This window comes from Sebastes fasciatus, chromosome 20 (assembly GCF_043250625.1).
Source record: "Sebastes fasciatus isolate fSebFas1 chromosome 20, fSebFas1.pri, whole genome shotgun sequence".
In the NCBI taxonomy this organism is placed as follows: Eukaryota; Metazoa; Chordata; class Actinopteri; order Perciformes; family Sebastidae; genus Sebastes; species Sebastes fasciatus.
Window position 1 is genome coordinate 8,645,314 of NC_133814.1, and position 17,084 is coordinate 8,662,397.

Sequence of the window (17,084 nt, forward strand, 5' to 3'; positions counted from 1 at the left end):
TGGCTAAACTGGTTGAATTCTCTATAGAAAGTAACTATGGTATAAGTTTACTTTTTCACTCTGACTTCAACACGTCCCACCCAGTAACCCCTCTGTGTTCATCCATCTAATGGCCAGTGATAACAAACCATGTTGAAACAGTAGGTTTGTCTGTGGAGTCCTCCCTGAAGAGGTTTATTTAGGCCTAGCAGTGTGGACCCCCACCCATAATCCTCCTGCAGACACACCTGTAGAGGAGAGTATAAAGAGCCTGGACTGAACTGAGTCAAACATCAAGCTTCAAGGAGTCTCTCCACAGCAGCTCCACAGCCTCCAGACTCACCCTGAAGATGACTCCCTCTGCCAGCCTGCTGCTGCTGCTCCTGCTCGACCTCTCTCAGGTACATCCTCTAATGGAGGAAGGAAGCGGAGCCGAGGCTCAAGCGGACGAAGATGACACCGTTGACATCAGCACCATGATTCTGACCTCCAACAACGCCACCGATGAGACCCTGTTGGAAGGAGACATAGTGGTTCCCAGAACCAGAAATGCCATGAAGTGCTGGTACCAGAGCTGCCTGTGGAGGAAAGCCTACGACGGCCTGGTGACGATTCCCTTCACCATGAGCAGTGAGTTCACCTGCTCGGAGAGGCAGAAGATAGAAGACGCCATGAATGCCTTCCACAGCAACACCTGCCTCCGCTTCGTCCCCCGTCAGAACGAGTACGACCACATCAGCATCGAGAACAGAGCCGGATGCTACTCCAATCTGGGCAGAACGGGAGGCAAACAGGTCCTCTCTCTCAAAAGGCAGGGCTGCCTCTACCACGGCATCATCCAGCACGAGATCAACCACGCTCTGGGCTTCCAGCACGAGCAGACCAGGAGCGACCGCGACAACTACGTCAAGATCAACTGGGGGAACATCAACCCGCAGATGGCCTACAACTTCAACAAGGAGAATACCAACAACCTGAACACTCCCTACGACTACTCCTCCATCATGCACTATGGAAGAACAGCCTTCTCCATCAAGTACGGGGAGGACTCCATCATCCCCATCCCCGACCCCAACGTGGAGATCGGCCAGAGGAAGGGCTTGTCCTCCTGGGACATCAAGAGGATCAACCTGCTTTACCGTTGCTAACAACACAACTTCCCATCCCTTCAGATCCAACGTTATCATTCAACAAAACAAAAAGTTTTCCAGTTATCTGTAGTTCATCAAAAACTACTAGAACCTGCGACCACCATCAGCCTTAGATTTCTGTTCCTGTGACAGTATTCTGTCCCTCATGTCCAAAATACCTGTAATAAAGTTAATGCAAAGTAAATAAAAATAAAAATGATTAGCAGCATTTATCTGTCTTCATTCCCTTTTTTGTGTCCTCTGTATATAAAGATCTTTACAGTCTATGTTTGAGACAGACACTCGCAGTTATTTGAAGTTTTAGTTACATCTCCTCTCTCGACGGCTCAGCCGTTGCCGTGTTGAGAGCCATGCGGAGGCAATAGAAAAGCTCCCAATCTCGTATTTAGCACCTTTCATGCTAATAAATTAATCAATTCAATGTGAAATCATTAACATTAGTCTTGTAAACATGTACAAGAATGTTATAAAATGTCATAGTATAGTATGTCGAAAATTTCACGAAAACAAGTCATAGTATTTTCATGATATCACTTTGGCAGTTCAGTTTTCCTTGTGTTTCCTTTGTTTCCCTGCCCTTTTGTCTCCTGTGTGTTTTTCCCCTGTTTGTCTAGTCTGTCAGTGTGTTGGGAGGTGTGGCCTTTCTCCTCCTCCTCCTTCTCCTGGGCAGGCACAGCTGGAGCAGCTGGCAGCAATTAACACACCTGCAGTATATCGACCCCGGTCTTCCTGCCAGTCATCGCCAGATCGTTCCGTCGGCCTCAGTGGTACAAGACACATTCAGGCTATCTTAGTTTATTGCTCTTGACTTTGCTCATGCTCGTGTTTTTGGATTTTTGGACTCACCTTGTTTTTGCTCTTTGCTCAGGTCTGTTCACCTGCCAGCTGTTGCTGCTTCCTGGTTACAACCTGCCTGCTCACTCCTACACTCTGCTCCTCCTCGACCTGGATCCTTACTTTTGTTACTTACCTGCCTGTTCACTCTCCGACGCCATTCCACCGCTCGGAGCTCAAGTGGATTCATCTGTCCCTCTGGAAGGATTCCTGGACACCCCTCCCCTTGCCCCCCGTTCCGTAATTTAAGTATTGACATTTATTACTGCCACGTTTCGGACCTCCAGGAACCCCCGCCCTGTTCACTGTTCATTTAATATTTGTGTAATAAATAATTTTTGTTACACCTTTAAAAGACTTGTGTTTGTGTCTGCATTTGAGTCCACGCTATTGTTGAACCAGAACATAACAAGTATAGTATGTCGAAAATTGCATGATAAAATGTCATAGTATAGTATGTTATAAAATTTCACGGAAAAAAAGTCATGGTATAGTATGTCGAAAAAGTCAGTAAAAAAGTCAGAAAAGGTCATGATGTATTATTTGAAAAAAATCGTAAAAAAGACCTATAATAGAATGTCAAAAAACATCATAGTATAGTATGTCGACATTTTTTTTTTAAAAAGTCATTGTATAGTATATAATAAAGAAAAGTCATAGTATAGTATGTCGAAAATTTCACGAAAAAAATGTCATAGTATAGTATGTTATTAAATGTCATAGTATAGTATGTCGTGAAAAAAGTGAGTCGCTTTTTCGCCGCTTAATATTCGCATTCTGTGTGAAAGTATTCATGACAACAAAAACAGTTAGAAAAAATATATTGCACGAAAAAAAACATCTCCGGTGTGTGAAGGCCTTTACAGTGCTGCTACTTCAATAATGTTTGCCATCCGTCTAGTCGTCAGTACTTATTATTCACATATTTTTACCAGCATAAACCCTGATTTTACCCTCACATTTCACCTTAATGACTTTAAAGTTCAAAAACTAGAAGTACCACCTTGCTGTTGTACGCCTCCGCCAACCAGTCAACTTGCAGTTTACATCCATGTGTGTCCAAAATGACACCAATCACTTCAGCCTTTTATCCAGGTAGACATTTGTGTAAAACTGTCATAATTAGCATATGAATTCTTGAGTTATGGCCAAAAATGATGCTGTTGTTGACATTTGTGCCAAATTTGAAGAAATTCGCTCCAGGCGTTTCCTGGGATATCGCGTTCACAAGTACGTACGGACGTACAGACAGACAACCCGAAAACAAAATGCCTCCGGCCACGGCTGTTGCTGGCATGGAGGCATAAAAAGAACACTGTCTCCTGCTCCTCTACGGAGGAGTGTTTAAAACCAAGTCAACTGTTCCTGGCAATCATTACTGCAGCCTCTGTGTCAATTGAGAATGATGTAGGCGGGAAAAATACGTCAGGGCAAAACAAATAACCTCCTCTCCCAACAAGAAATTGTCAAAATTACAGAGTAAAACCAAGCTTCTGTCTCGTAGTGTTGGTTCAGTCCTAAAGAAAACTACTGTGTATGCATGCTGGTGACATTTAAAAAAAACTATTTAAATCAAAGTCAACGGTGCTTGATGTTTTGAATTATTCACAAGGTCAAAAGGATACATACTCACTCACACACACACACACACATAAAGAAACAAAATAACACTCATCACTCTGACCTCAACAACAAGCATCTGCATCATTTAATGTGATTGCTTTCTTGTAGGTGAATTTATGCTCTGTACAAATGTACAGTATCTTGTTTAAAAGGATCGCAATCACAATATTGGTCAGACAAAAGAATGCAAATTGTTCATCCTTACAATTAATAATGTGAACAGGGTTAACGCAAACTGACTGAATGGTAGGGACTCCCTAAAAACTTGTACATATTTTCCAGTGTAACGTTATGATGGTCAAATTGAGAATTTATCAGCAGTCATGAAAACGTGTCTTTAAAATCTGCAGGGAAGTCTAGTCGTAAACCATGCCAGCAGTACAAGGAGCAAATATCTAACACTCTCTTCACAGTTTGCATAAAAATGTGTCTCGTATCCAGATTGTATCTAGATGTGATTTAACCTGATTACATTTACCTGGGATTATTATGCGTCTCCAGAATGGGACAAGTCCCACCCACTTTTAAACCCACTTTTAAAATCCTTAATTTAGTTTGTACCAGGCTGTAAACATGTTTCTTTAATGCTGATTCTCACCTAGCACGTACACACACATACACCTGAGAATGCCAGGAAACAAACACTAATGTAAAGCTCAACTATACAGCTGTATCAATAGTTGTAACCTCACAAAACTGAAGTTAAGATATTATAAAATATCAGTAACAGAGTTCATTTTTTCCCCTCACAAAGCACCGTAAAATAAAGTCATGAATAGGCAGTAATATTAGCTGCTAACTTTGGTTTTTACAAGACTAATGTTAATGATTTCACATTGAATTGATTGATTTCTTAGCATGAAAGGTGCTAAATACGAGATTGGGAGCTTTTCTGTTGCCTCCGCATGGCTCTCAACACGGTAACGGCTGAGCGGTTGAGAGAGGAGATGTAACTAAAACTTCAAATAACTGCGAGTGTCTGTCTCAAACATAGACTGTAAAGATCTTTATATACAGAGGACACAAAAAAGGGAATGAAGACAGATAAATGCTGCTAATCATTTTTATTTTTATTTAGTTTGCATTAACTTTATTACAGGTATTTTGGACATGAGGGACAGAATACTGTCACAGGAACAGAAATCTAAGGCTGATGGTGGTCGCAGGTTCTAGTAGTTTTTGATGAACTACAGATAACTAGAAAACTTTTTGTTTTGTTGAATGATAACGTTGGATCTGAAGGGATGGGAAGTTCTGTTGAGGAGTAGTCGTAGGGAGTGTTCAGGTTGTTGGTATTCTGCTTGTAGAAGTTGTAGGCCATCTGCGGGTTGATGTTCCCCCAGTTGATCTTGACGTAGTTGTCGCGGTCGCTCCTGGTCTGCTCGTGCTGGAAGCCCAGAGCGTGGTTGATCTCGTGCTGGATGATGCCGTGGTAGAGGCAGCCCTGCCTTTTGAGAGAGAGGACCTGTTTGCCTCCCGTTCTGCCCAGATTGGAGTAGCATCCGGCTCTGTTCTCGATGCTGATGTGGTCGTACTCGTTCTGACGGGGGACGAAGCGGAGGCAGGTGTTGCTGTGAAGGCCTTCATGGCGTTTTCTATCTTCTGCCTCTCCGAGCTGGTAAACTCACTGCTCATGGTGAAGGGAATCGTCACCAGGCCGTTGGAGGCTTTCCTCCACAGGCAGCTCTGGTACCAGCACTTCATGGCATTTCTGGTTCTGGGAACCACCATGTCTCCTTCCAGCAGGATCTCATCGGTGGCGTTGTTGGAGGTCAGAATCCTGGTGCTGATGTCAACGGTGTCATCTTGGTCGTCTTGGGCCTCGGCTCCGCTTCCTTCCTCCATGAGAGGATGTGCCTGAGAGAGGCCGAGCAGGAGCAGCAGCAGCAGGCTGGCAGAGGGAGTCATCTTCAGGGTGAGTCTGGAGGCTGTGGAGCTGCTGTGGAGAGACTCCTTGAAGCTTGATGTTTGACTCAGTTCAGTCCAGGCTCTTTATACAGCTGTGTCTGCAGGAGGATTATGGGTGGGGGTCCACACTGCTAGGCCTAAATAAACCTCTTCAGGGAGGACTCCACAGACAAACCTACTGTTTCAACATGGATTGTTATCTCTGGCCATTAGATGAACACAGAGGGGTTACTGGGTGGGACGTGCTTAACTAGACATCTTAAATTATTTTCAGCCACACTTCACATTATCTATACGAAACCAAACTCTACTTTATTTTCTTATTTTGTAAAGTGAGATAACCAGGGCTGAACAATGAATTGATATACGTCCAAAATGTGAGCAGTGTTTGGGACTGTTCTCAGCCAGAGCTAAATATTGTTAATGTGAGTTGGACAAACAACAAAAAAATGCATTTCTGCTTGTTATCTTGTTCTCTCATGAAACAATTTAGACACAACACACTTGCAGTTTATCATTATCGCCATAACTGGCCAAATATGTAGCTGTTAAATAAATAGAAGCTTTTAAATGTCATGATCATATTTGAATGCTATTGAGTATTGTTTAGCGTACCACTAATGTAATATCTTGATACATGTTGGCTAAACTGGTTGAATTCTCTATAGAAAGTAACTATGGTATAAGTTTACTTTTTCACTCTGACTTCAACACGTCCCACCCAGTAACCCCTCTGTGTTCATCCATCTAATGGCCAGTGATAACAAACCATGTTGAAACAGTAGGTTTGTCTGTGGAGTCCTCCCTGAAGAGGTTTATGTAGGCCTAGCAGTGTGGACCCCCACCCATAATCCTCCTGCAGACACACCTGTAGAGGAGAGTATAAAGAGCCTGGACTGAACTGAGTCAAACATCAAGCTTCAAGGAGTCTCTCCACAGCAGCTCCACAGCCTCCAGACTCACCCTGAAGATGACTCCCTCTGCCAGCCTGCTGCTGCTGCTCCTGCTCGGCCTCTCTCAGGCACATCCTCTCATGGAGGAAGGAAGCGGAGGCGAGGCTCAAGCGGACGAAGATGACACCGTTGACATCAGCACCATGATTCTGACCTCCAACAACGCCACCGATGAGATCCTGTTGGAAGGAGACATAGTGGTTCCCAGAACCAGAAATGCCATGAAGTGCTGGTACCAGAGCTGCCTGTGGAGGAAAGCCTACGACGGCCTGGTGACGATTCCCTTCACCATGAGCAGTGAGTTCACCTGCTCGGAGAAACAGAAGATAGAAGACGCCATGAATGCCTTCCACAGCAACACCTGCCTCCGCTTCGTCCCCCGTCAGAACGAGTACGACCACATCAGCATCGAGAACAGAGCCGGATGTTACTCCAATCTGGGCAGAACGGGAGGTAAACAGGTCCTCTCTCTCAAAAGGCAGGGCTGCCTCTACCACGGCATCATCCAGCACGAGATCAACCACGCTCTGGGCTTCCAGCACGAGCAGACCAGGAGCGACCGCGACAACTACGTCAAGATCAACTGGGGGAACATCAACCCGCAGATGGCCTACAACTTCAACAAGGAGAATACCAACAACCTGAACACTCCCTACGACTACTCCTCCATCATGCACTATGGAAGAACAGCCTTCTCCATCAAGTACGGGGAGGACTCCATCATCCCCATCCCCGACCCCAACGTGGAGATCGGCCAGAGGAAGGGCTTGTCCTCCTGGGACATCAAGAGGATCAACCTGCTTTACCGTTGCTAACAACAGAACTTCCCATCCCTTCAGATCCAACGTTATCATTCAACAAAACAAAAAGTTTTCCAGTTATCTGTAGTTCATCAAAAACTACTAGAACCTGCGACCACCATCAGCTATAGATTTCTGTTCCTGTGACAGTATTCTGTCCCTCATGTCCAAAATACCTGTAATAAAGTTAATGCAAACTAAATAAAAATAAAAATGATTAGCAGCATTTATCTGTCTTCATTCCCTTTTTTCACGAAAAAAAGTCATAGTATATTCTGTCGAAAATTTCATGATAAAAATTCATAGTATAGTATGTCGAAAAAAGAAAAAAAAGTTATAGTATAGCGTGTAGAAAAAGGCATAGTATAGTATGTTGAATTTTTCTTTTAAAAAAGTCATTGTATAGTGTGTCGAAAAAAGAAAAAAAAGTCATAGTATTGAATAGACATATGTATATGTACACATTTTATGTTGTTATCTCGACATCACAAGTTATATCGAGATGACAGCATGGATGTTTACATCCATGGTTAACAGAATTGGACTTGAATTGAATTTAGCCGAAGGATACACATGTGACTACGTCTGGTTTCTAAGGTGTTAACCATGGTAAATACAAAATACATATGGAAATACATATACATAAGGATCTTATTCACAAACAGTATAAAACATGTTGCCTTTGTCCCTTATCAATTAAAAAAAAAAAATACCACAACATTGTGAGGGGAAATGTCTTTATCCTTTGACTTTTGGTTGCTGGAAAATACATTTGAGTTGAAGACATCTCTGACTACATACAGACACAAAATCCTTCCGCAAACCTTTCCTCATAGCAGTTTGAGATTTTGCCTTGATCTCAAGATCAATTTACAATAACTGAGTAAGACTGTTTTAGAGATTGTATTATATATTTTATTTCCCCCTCAATTTTAGATCCAGCTAAAACATTGCATTCCGACAACACACTATTGAAATGCCACTTTGGCAACAATATATAGAACGCAAGCTCATGCATTATTCACATGTGTTAAATCCCATCTGATATTCATGCATTCTTGCCTGCATTATTAATATGCACTGACTCTGTGGTGAGGTTTACAGCATGTCTGTACAGCGGTCAGAGATAACATCCATCAGCATGAGTTACTATATTTTATTCATTCTGATATCTTTTTTATGATTTAGATATTGTTATGACAATTAGAACTTCATTGCTGGTACCTTATATGGAGTAGTTTCATTCATTTACTCTATTTTACATATCTGTTTGTGTACAGATTAAATAAATGATAGGCAATGTGTTAGGGGCCGTACACATGCCGCATTTTTTGTGCCCTCAAGCCGTTGCTGCAGATAGCTTGTCTTTCTTCTGTAAACATCAGTCTATGGTAAACATATGGAGGGGAAGTTAATCATTTTCATGCCGGTGAGCGCCCTTCATCATGCACGGAGGTAACAAATGAACAAATAAATAATATAGAAACACACTTTGACTCTCTTTCTCCCACTTTTTCTTCTGCCATGCGCATCACAACAGCCCGAGTACGGGTCAGGACGTAGGCTCACTAGACGGACAGATGTCAAGAGGCACAGATATTTAGTATTTTCACATTTTATTTCATCATAATGAAAAGGTCCAAACCCTCTGGTGCGCAAGGAAGAAAACGGAGAAAAGAAGAGGAGGAAAGGTTACACCTTACCATGTGTAACCTTCTGTGTCATTGTTACATACAACTTGACCAATACAAAGTCTGAAATGATCAATTATCCATGTGAGGCAGTCTGATAACATGGATTGTATGAAAGGTACAGAAACAAAGCAAAACTGAGGACAAAGATGACATCACTTGTTCATCTCTCTGGATAGCAGGCAGAAGCATTCACTGAAAGTCGAGGTGAGAGGAAATGCCTTCCTCCAATGGAGTGAGAGCATCCTGACAGCTGAACACCTCAATGGTCCTCTGGAAAACAGCATGTTTAAAATATGATTTAAAAATGCATATAGACATGAACACACACACACACACATGAGAGTCACAAGCTGCCTCACCTCCATGCCCGTCAGTAGCTCCTCTCTGGATGTGGTGAAGAGAAACTCATAGAGTCTGTATTTCTGAAAGAGACTGCAGCCGATGGAATACACAGGGTAAGCTGCGTCACTTTAATTACACAATATACATTATACTTGTCGTCATTTCAAGTATGTTTTTAGCACAGCACATTAAAGCAGCAGTGGGTAGGATGGGAGGAAATATGAATCAAATGTTATTTTTTCACTCCACTTTCATATTCTGACAGAAGTGCATGAGACAGGTAATCTGAAAAAAAAATCATGTGCCTCTGTGTCCTCCGGTGTAAAGTAGGTACATAAGTGCATTTACTGTACTCAAGTACTACTACTACAGAGAGCTTGAACAGAAATCCATATCTAGATTTTACCTGTGAATACAAGAGAGGAAACCTCTGACCTGTTTCTGATGTAACTTATGAGTGCCATGGCTTCTTCTCTGCCTAGAAGTGGAGAGGTGTTTTCCTCTGACGTCCAGCACTGGCTGGCAGCACCTAAGGCTTTAGCAAACTCCATCAAGTTCTCCGTCAAAACCATCTGTTTCTCTGGAATATGACGATAAAACACATATTAGGGCTGTGATTCTGATATATTTGATAGGATATGTAGTTATGTAATGCACTTAAAGGTCCCATATCATGCTAATTTTCAGATTCATACTTGTATTTTGTGTTTCTTCTAGAACATGTTTACATGCTTTAATGTTAAAAAAAACCCGTTATTTTCCTCATTCTATCTGCCTGAATATGTCTGTATTTACCCTCTGTCTGAAAAGCTCAGTTTTAGCGCAATACTATGAAATTTCAATGGAATTGCGTTGCTAGGCAACAGCTTGGGTCCATGTTTTACTTCCTGTCAGCTGATGTCATTCACATCCAGTTCAACAAGAAATAAACTGGGACACATTTAGAATGTTTATGTTTAAAACCGTGTAATGGTCTAAATATTGTATATTTGTGACATCACAAATGGACAGAAATCCTAACGGCTTGTTTCAAACACACAATTTCTGAATACGGGCTGTGTGTATTTCTCCGTATATTGAGCGTTTTGATAGTTTAACAGTATTTATATATCACTTAAACCTGCTTTATAATATAAAAGACATGAAAATCTCACACTTTACAATATGGGACCTTTAAAGGAGCAGTGTGGAGGATTTTTGCGGTATCTAGTGGTGTCAATCATGTTGGAGAGCTACGGTGGCCGACGCGAAAAATGCGAATGGCCCTCTCTAGAGCCAGTACTACTGCTGTCTTACAACAGTAAGAGTAGCATAGGTCATTTGGAGCAGAGGTGGGAAGTGAGTGGTGTAGCAAGAGAGAAGCCCCGTTTCCACCGCAGGAACTTTCCCCCAGAACTAAGAACGTTGCGTTTCGACTGCAGGGACCTGCTATCGGCTTCCCGACTCATTTAAAAAAAGACAGAGAGAGATCGTGAGAGTGAGCTGAGAGGGCGAGCGGTAGAAGAGAGAGAGATGTAGCGCGATGGTGCTGTGGATGAGAGAAAGAAAAGTTATTTTCTGATTGTTTCACGGCGTTATCGTTCGGAAACACAAATAAATAACCCTCAAACAATCAACAGATGATTTACTGTGGAGACAGACGCTCTTAGTTTCATTTTCCTCTGCAGTAATTTAATTCATGACATCCAACGTGCATCAGTAAATATATGCAGCAGTAAATATCGTCGGCGGACAAATTTTCATATGAATCTAGAAAACTTGAGGAATCCATTGGTGCTAAATAACGCTCCAAACTGGTATGGCCATTTTCAAATAAATAGATACATAAAGGAGCATATTTGTCCACTCTCATGTTGATAAGAGTATTAAATACTTGACAAATCTCATTTTGAACAGATACAAAATATGTAATTAATTTGCAATTAAATATTTTAATCGATTGACAGCCCCAAATAATAATAATAATAATGACTGAGGTACTGTCTGCATGTCATCCCTTTTCTGTGTGTCTTCCCCACCTCTTATGTTATCCAGCAGCATGTGCAGTACAGCCATGGTGAAGGAGGTCTGCATGGGGGTGTACTTGGCCGCCTTCGCCCACCAGAAACCACAGACATAGTAATCCAGCAGGGCAGCTTCCTTCATACAGATGTGATGGTTCCTGAGGCCCAGAATCTCCTTCATTTCACTGCAGACAACAGAGAGAACATCTGGATAATTACTATTGAAGTGCAGCATTAATTATTGAAAATAGAGCCACTTAAATGCTGATGAAACATCTGGGCTATAGCTACCATTGAGGATACTGATGTCCTCAGTTTTCTTCTTTTTGGTGAATTTGTGGGTTTTAAAGGACCAAGAAAGCGTTTACATTCCACAATAAAAACTTACACTCGGTGGATATTAAACGTGTTTTAGGTTAACAAAATGATAAATAATGAAGGGCTTTTATTATTTTGACCTTTGTGTTGGGACATAAAATTTCCAGTATGTATATTTCAATAGCAATATTTTTATACATAAATAAATAGACAGAAATGGATAAACAAATAAATAAATAAATAAGGGAATTAATACAAAGATAAATAAAGAAACAAATTAAAACAGAAATATAAATTTATGTCATATTTTATTAATTAATTAATAACTACATTTATTTTCAACACTATTTTTGCTACATTTATTAACATATTTATTTATCTATTGAGTCTTTTGTGTATTTAATCATTTATTTTTTATTTTGGCAGGTTCCGTCCTCCACAGTAAGCTAGCGAATCTGCCAACATAAAAAATAAATGAATGAAGAAAGAAAGAAAGAAATAAAGAAAAAAAGAAAGAAATAACCCGATAAATAAACAAGTCATTAAATGTTGCAAGAATAATATTAAAAACATATGTAGCCATTAAGTAATTGAAAAATGCTACATCATTTTATTTCTGTTTTAATTAGCTTCTTTATTTATTTTATCTTTTTTATTAATTCCCTTATTTATGTATTTATTTTTATCAATTTTTGAATGAATTTATTTGTTTAAATATAAGTGCAAAAATGAATAAATAAATAACAAAATAAATGCGAAAATAAAAGAATAATAAAAAAATGCTAAAATAAATGAATAAATACATACAAACAAACATTCATAAATAAATAAACAGAAACAGAAAAAGAAATAAATAAACAAGGGAATTAATTTAAAAACAAATAAATAAAGAAGCAACTCAATATCGATTTAGTCACATTTTATTAATTAATTAATGGCTACATTTATTTTTAACATTATTTTTGCTACATTTAATAACATATTTATTTATTTATCGAGACATTTGTTTATTTAATGATTTATTTTGTATTTTATTTTGGCAGGTTCCGTCCTCTACAGTAAACTATATCTCGTTGCAGACACAGGATGAACATGTGACTGATTGTGATGATAGTAACTTACAGCTCAAGTTCATCTCTGGTCGCCTCCAGCAGCTGTTGGATCTGTTGGTGAGTTGCCGCTTCCCACTGGAGGAGGGACACAGCTTCCTCTTTCTGACCAGAAGGAAACAACAACAGGCTCTAGTTCTGTCAAAGGATCAAACACACAACACAACACAACACAACACACGGTCAGTTAATATACCTGTAGTAGAGTATCATCCTCTACTTGAGGCTGCTCTTTGTTTTCACGACGCGCCTCTCCTCTGGACATGTTGACTGGTTGTCATGGCAACGCCCATCAAACTGCTGTTCATGGTCCAGAATGAACAGGCACGTGCACAGACAAGACTCCAGGTGGTGCTCGAGCACCTGCTATATAAATTAATTAATTAAAAAATTATATATATCTATCTAGATATCTATCTAGATATAGATATCTAGATAGATATAATTTTTTAATTCATTTATTTGTTTAAATATAAGTGCAAAAATGAATAAATGAATAAAAAAATAAATGTGAAAATAAATGAATAATAAAAAATGCAAAAATAAAAGAATAAATACATCACACATAAATAAATAAACAAACAGAAACAGAAGAAGAAATAATAAGGGAATTAATACAACAATAAAAAAAATAAAGAAGCAACTTACAGAAACAGAAATATTAATTTATGTCACATTTTACTAATTCGTTATTGGCTAAATTTATTTTCAACATTATATATATATACTATAATTTGTTGTGCAAAATACAATTTAAGGCAAAATGGAATTCTTGCCTGGATTACGCTCAGAGGCAAAAAGATTATGGTTTTGGTTTCAAACAAAACCATAAAAACATGAATCATGCTTTATTTTCTATGTGGATATTGTAGGAGAGCTAATGAAACGTTTGTTTTAAATATTGTTGAATTATTTGGAATTTTTTATGAATGTTTTATTTATTCAGTTAACTGTTTATTTATACAGTAAGTTTATATTATCTTCTAAAAGACTAAATCTGTCTTTTTTTTGTCTTCTAAAAGAAGTCCAGTTTAAACAATTTTAATGTATCGAGTCTGAAAGTTGCCAAATTCCTTGGAAAAGCAAATAGAGAGAAGATGACGTGAGGGTCCAGGATGGTAGCTGCAGCCCAGAAAGAGAACAATGACTCACGCTGCGCATCACAGTAAATCTTTATTTCTAGTGCAGACAACACACAGTGCTCATATTGGTACTCCCTTTGTCTTACAAGGTGTCACTTTTGTTTCTTTACACTGTTGAGAATAATCCACGATAGAAGTGAGAAATAAAAAGAAATGCCACATTAAAATGGTTTCATGTTTGGACAGCATCCTTCAGTGTCACTAACACTAACAGGTGATCCCTGCCCCGGGCCTGGGACGATGCTTAAAGCTGTCGCAACACTGGGACACAACAGCACATCACGTGTACACAGTCATCAACGTCAGGCTGCGGGTTAGTGTCGTTTGATGACCACACCTACGCCTACATCAAACTGGGATATGCAGACATATAAGTGAACATCTGTGTTTAACTTACAATAAATAACAGTGATATGACTCATCCCTTTTTAATCAACACTTGTTCCAGTACGAAGGCCTGATTATGGCCTAAAAGTAGAATAAAATGTAGGTGAAATTCACAAGACTTGAACTTTCACTTGATCCAAATGTGCCACTAAATACCATGTACCAGAGAGGTGTTTCAAGACGCAAAAAAAAACAACACGAAGAAAAGCAGGGCTTACTGAGAAAAGCCTGGTTTTAGTGATTCCAGAATACTGAACTAGGATTAAGCTTGACGAAATGAACTTAACTCTCACTGGCTCTTTCTGGAACATTTGTCTCTGTGGCATTACATTTGTGTCTCATTTCTGAATTCATGATTGAGCACAGAAAAATATTTTTTTTGCTCAATTTAAATATTTTACGCAACGCAACTAGCATAATGTAATGCTGAGTAATGTAACGCTGTCTTATGTAACGCTGCCTAACGTAACGCTGCCTAACGTAACTCTGCCTAACGGAACTCTGCGAAACGGAACTCTGCGAAACGCAACGCAGCGCAGCTAACGCAACGCAGCTAACGCAACGCAGCTAACGCAACGCAGCTAACACAACGCAGCTAACGCAACGCAGCTAATGCAACGTTAAATTGTGTTACGTAACGTAAATTGTGTTTAACATAACGCAACATAACGCAGTTTAACGTAACGCAGCTTAACATAACGCAGCTTATCGCCACGTTAAATTGTGTAACGTAGCGTAAATTGCGTAGCGTAACGCAGCTTAACGTAACGCAGCTTAACGTAACGCAATGTTGTTAAAAATCGTGTTACGATACGTAAATTGCATAACGTAATGTGGAAGATCCGTCTACTTTTCCAGTCGGAAGTTGAGCCATTTAGGCTTCATGCGCCACTGAGCAACTTTCATAGGAATGAACAGGGCCCCGCCTCCAACGCTGTATCCAGTTCTCTTAATACATCCATGGCTCTCGTTCCATACACAGACATCATCTCACTCAGACGACAGAAAGCAAATAAGTGTATGAGGTGAGCCTACCAACTAGCCTTACCCGAACTAGGCTAGTCTGGAGGGCTAGGTTTCCATGGTAACTTAGGTCAGACTTATTCAATCCGGTTTTATTGGTGCCTTCAAATGAAACTCGTGAGCTTGTGTTTACAACATGGGAAGTCATTAACACCCTATGATTGGCGTTCAAGTGGTTAAGTCGTGAGAACACCACTGGTAAGCAACGGCAATATCAACATTTTCCTCGAAGAAAAACAATATATGTGGACTTGTCTCGTAAACACGGTAAATATGACCCCATTTGAAGGCTCCATATGACACAGAAAATAAGCCCGATTTGTACTAAGTAAGCCTGGCTCAACTGGTAGTGCTGCGTTATGAAACACCTCTCTAGAGAAAACATATGGAAGTTTCTGGAACGACTTGAAAGGGTTGCTGATGATCTTCTAAAACCTGAGCTCAAGTTTGTACAATGCTACAAACTATATGATCTCTCAAAACGTATTGAGAATGAGTTGTGGGTAGTTTCTCATCACAGTGAAAGCTGGCACATCATTTTGGCACTATACAAAGTTTGTGCTTTGTAGCACACATTTTTTTTGGAATTAATACCTCACCAGGTGAGTTACTTATAGAACATACTAGTGCAATAGTTGTCAGACGAGAGTCTATTTGGCAGCATACATAAAGTGTCTCCATAGAAAATCTTCATAGGCTTCATAAATTAATCTTTATCAAGATCTTCATGAATGTAAAATTCTGCAAGGGTGAATCCATAATAATAAATACATATAGCACAAAAACACACCACATTTGTATGCACCTACTCATGCACTTTTGCACACATAAAAAAACACACATGCTCACACTGATTCAAAAGTGTTTTCACATGTGGAACCACTCACATTTAAAATGATATGGTGTCTAGCAATGCCATTAGAAACGTAATAACATTGACAAATATAGATCTTTTTTTAAAATGATCAATCCAAGTATTTAAAGGTGCAATCAGTGATATTTTACTGCTTCTTTGCATAATGCTGTATATCAATGGTCTGATCTCAATGGCTGCCGAGATTTCAAGTTTTCTAAACAGACCCCCTTAAACTACTCATAATGCACGCGGCACAGTAGTTTAACCAAAACCTCAGTGAACACAGGAGCTTCCCATTCTTCCACTTGCTGGTTGATGAGCCGTTGTCCATTTATTTAATTCAATTTTTTAGAAAAAAAAAAGAAAGCATTGTAAAAGAAGACAAGGAATACGATGGAGACACCTGGAGTGGCGTGATTGGGAGGAACGGCCTCCCTGATCTAAACCCGAGTGGTCGTTTGTTGTTGGACTTCTGTGCTAGTCATGGATTGTCCATAACGAACACCATGTTCGAACATAAGGATGCTCATAAGTGTACGTGGTACCAGAGCACCCTAGGCCGAAGGTCGATGATCGATTTTGTAATCGTATCATCTGATCTGAGGCCGCATGTTTTGGACACTCGGGTGAAGAGAGGGGCGGAGCTGTCAACTGATCACCATCTGGTGGTGAGTTGGGTCAGAGGGTGGGGGAAGACTCTGGACAGACCTGGTAAGCCCAAACGCGTAGTGAGGGTGAACTGGGAACGTCTGGAGGAGGCCCCTGTCCGAGAGATCTTCAACTCACACCTCCGGCGGAGCTTTTCTGGCATCCCTGTGGAGGTTGGGGGCATTGAACCCGAGTGGACGATGTTCAAAGCTTCCATTGCTGAAGCTGCGGCGGTGAGCTGTGGTTTTAAGGTCTTAGGTGCCTCAAGGGGCGGCAATCCTCGAACACCGTGGTGGACACCGGTGGTCAGGGAA

At 40.2% G+C, this 17,084-nt stretch overlaps 3 protein-coding genes and 1 pseudogene across 3 annotated transcripts; 2 read left to right on the forward strand and 2 right to left on the reverse strand.

Annotated features, from left to right (window-relative positions):
• The first annotated feature begins 329 nt into the window (after positions 1-329).
• LOC141758342 (high choriolytic enzyme 1-like) lies at positions 330-1,127 on the forward strand. Its single transcript, XM_074619636.1, has one exon. It carries the CDS (start codon positions 330-332, stop codon positions 1,125-1,127), a length of 798 nt encoding a protein of 265 aa, XP_074475737.1.
• A 3,604-nt stretch (positions 1,128-4,731) lies between these two features.
• Positions 4,732-5,495, reverse strand: LOC141759017 (high choriolytic enzyme 1-like; annotated as a pseudogene).
• A 970-nt stretch (positions 5,496-6,465) lies between these two features.
• LOC141758192 (high choriolytic enzyme 1-like) lies at positions 6,466-7,474 on the forward strand. The gene has a single exon (XM_074619348.1). It carries the CDS (start codon positions 6,466-6,468, stop codon positions 7,261-7,263), a length of 798 nt encoding a protein of 265 aa, XP_074475449.1. The 3' UTR covers positions 7,264-7,474.
• A 1,375-nt stretch (positions 7,475-8,849) lies between these two features.
• cabcoco1 (ciliary associated calcium binding coiled-coil 1) lies at positions 8,850-13,022 on the reverse strand. Its single transcript, XM_074619491.1, has 6 exons — positions 12,911-13,022; positions 12,728-12,819; positions 11,303-11,472; positions 9,720-9,864; positions 9,302-9,374; positions 8,850-9,212 (listed from the first exon to the last, which is right to left on the reverse strand). Exons 1-6 carry the CDS (start codon positions 12,977-12,979, stop codon positions 9,132-9,134), a joined length of 630 nt encoding a protein of 209 aa, XP_074475592.1. The 5' UTR covers positions 12,980-13,022; the 3' UTR covers positions 8,850-9,131.
• Positions 13,023-17,084: the final 4,062 nt, after the last annotated feature.

Bases quoted from the DNA above. Each gene is read 5' to 3' on its own strand.
- LOC141758342 (XM_074619636.1), top strand. From the start codon at position 330: ATGACTCCCTCTGCCAGCCTGCTGCTGCTGCTCCTGCTCGACCTCTCT.
- LOC141758192 (XM_074619348.1), top strand. From the start codon at position 6,466: ATGACTCCCTCTGCCAGCCTGCTGCTGCTGCTCCTGCTCGGCCTCTCT.
- cabcoco1 (XM_074619491.1), bottom strand. From the start codon at position 12,979: ATGTCCAGAGGAGAGGCGCGTCGTGAAAACAAAGAGCAGCCTCAAGTA. The intron at 12,820-12,910 runs GTATATTAACTG...CCTTCTGGTCAG, and splicing joins AGGATGATACTCTACTACAG to AAAGAGGAAGCTGTGTCCCT. The intron at 9,375-9,719 runs GTCAGAGGTTTC...CATCGGCTGCAG, and splicing joins ATAAGTTACATCAGAAACAG to TCTCTTTCAGAAATACAGAC.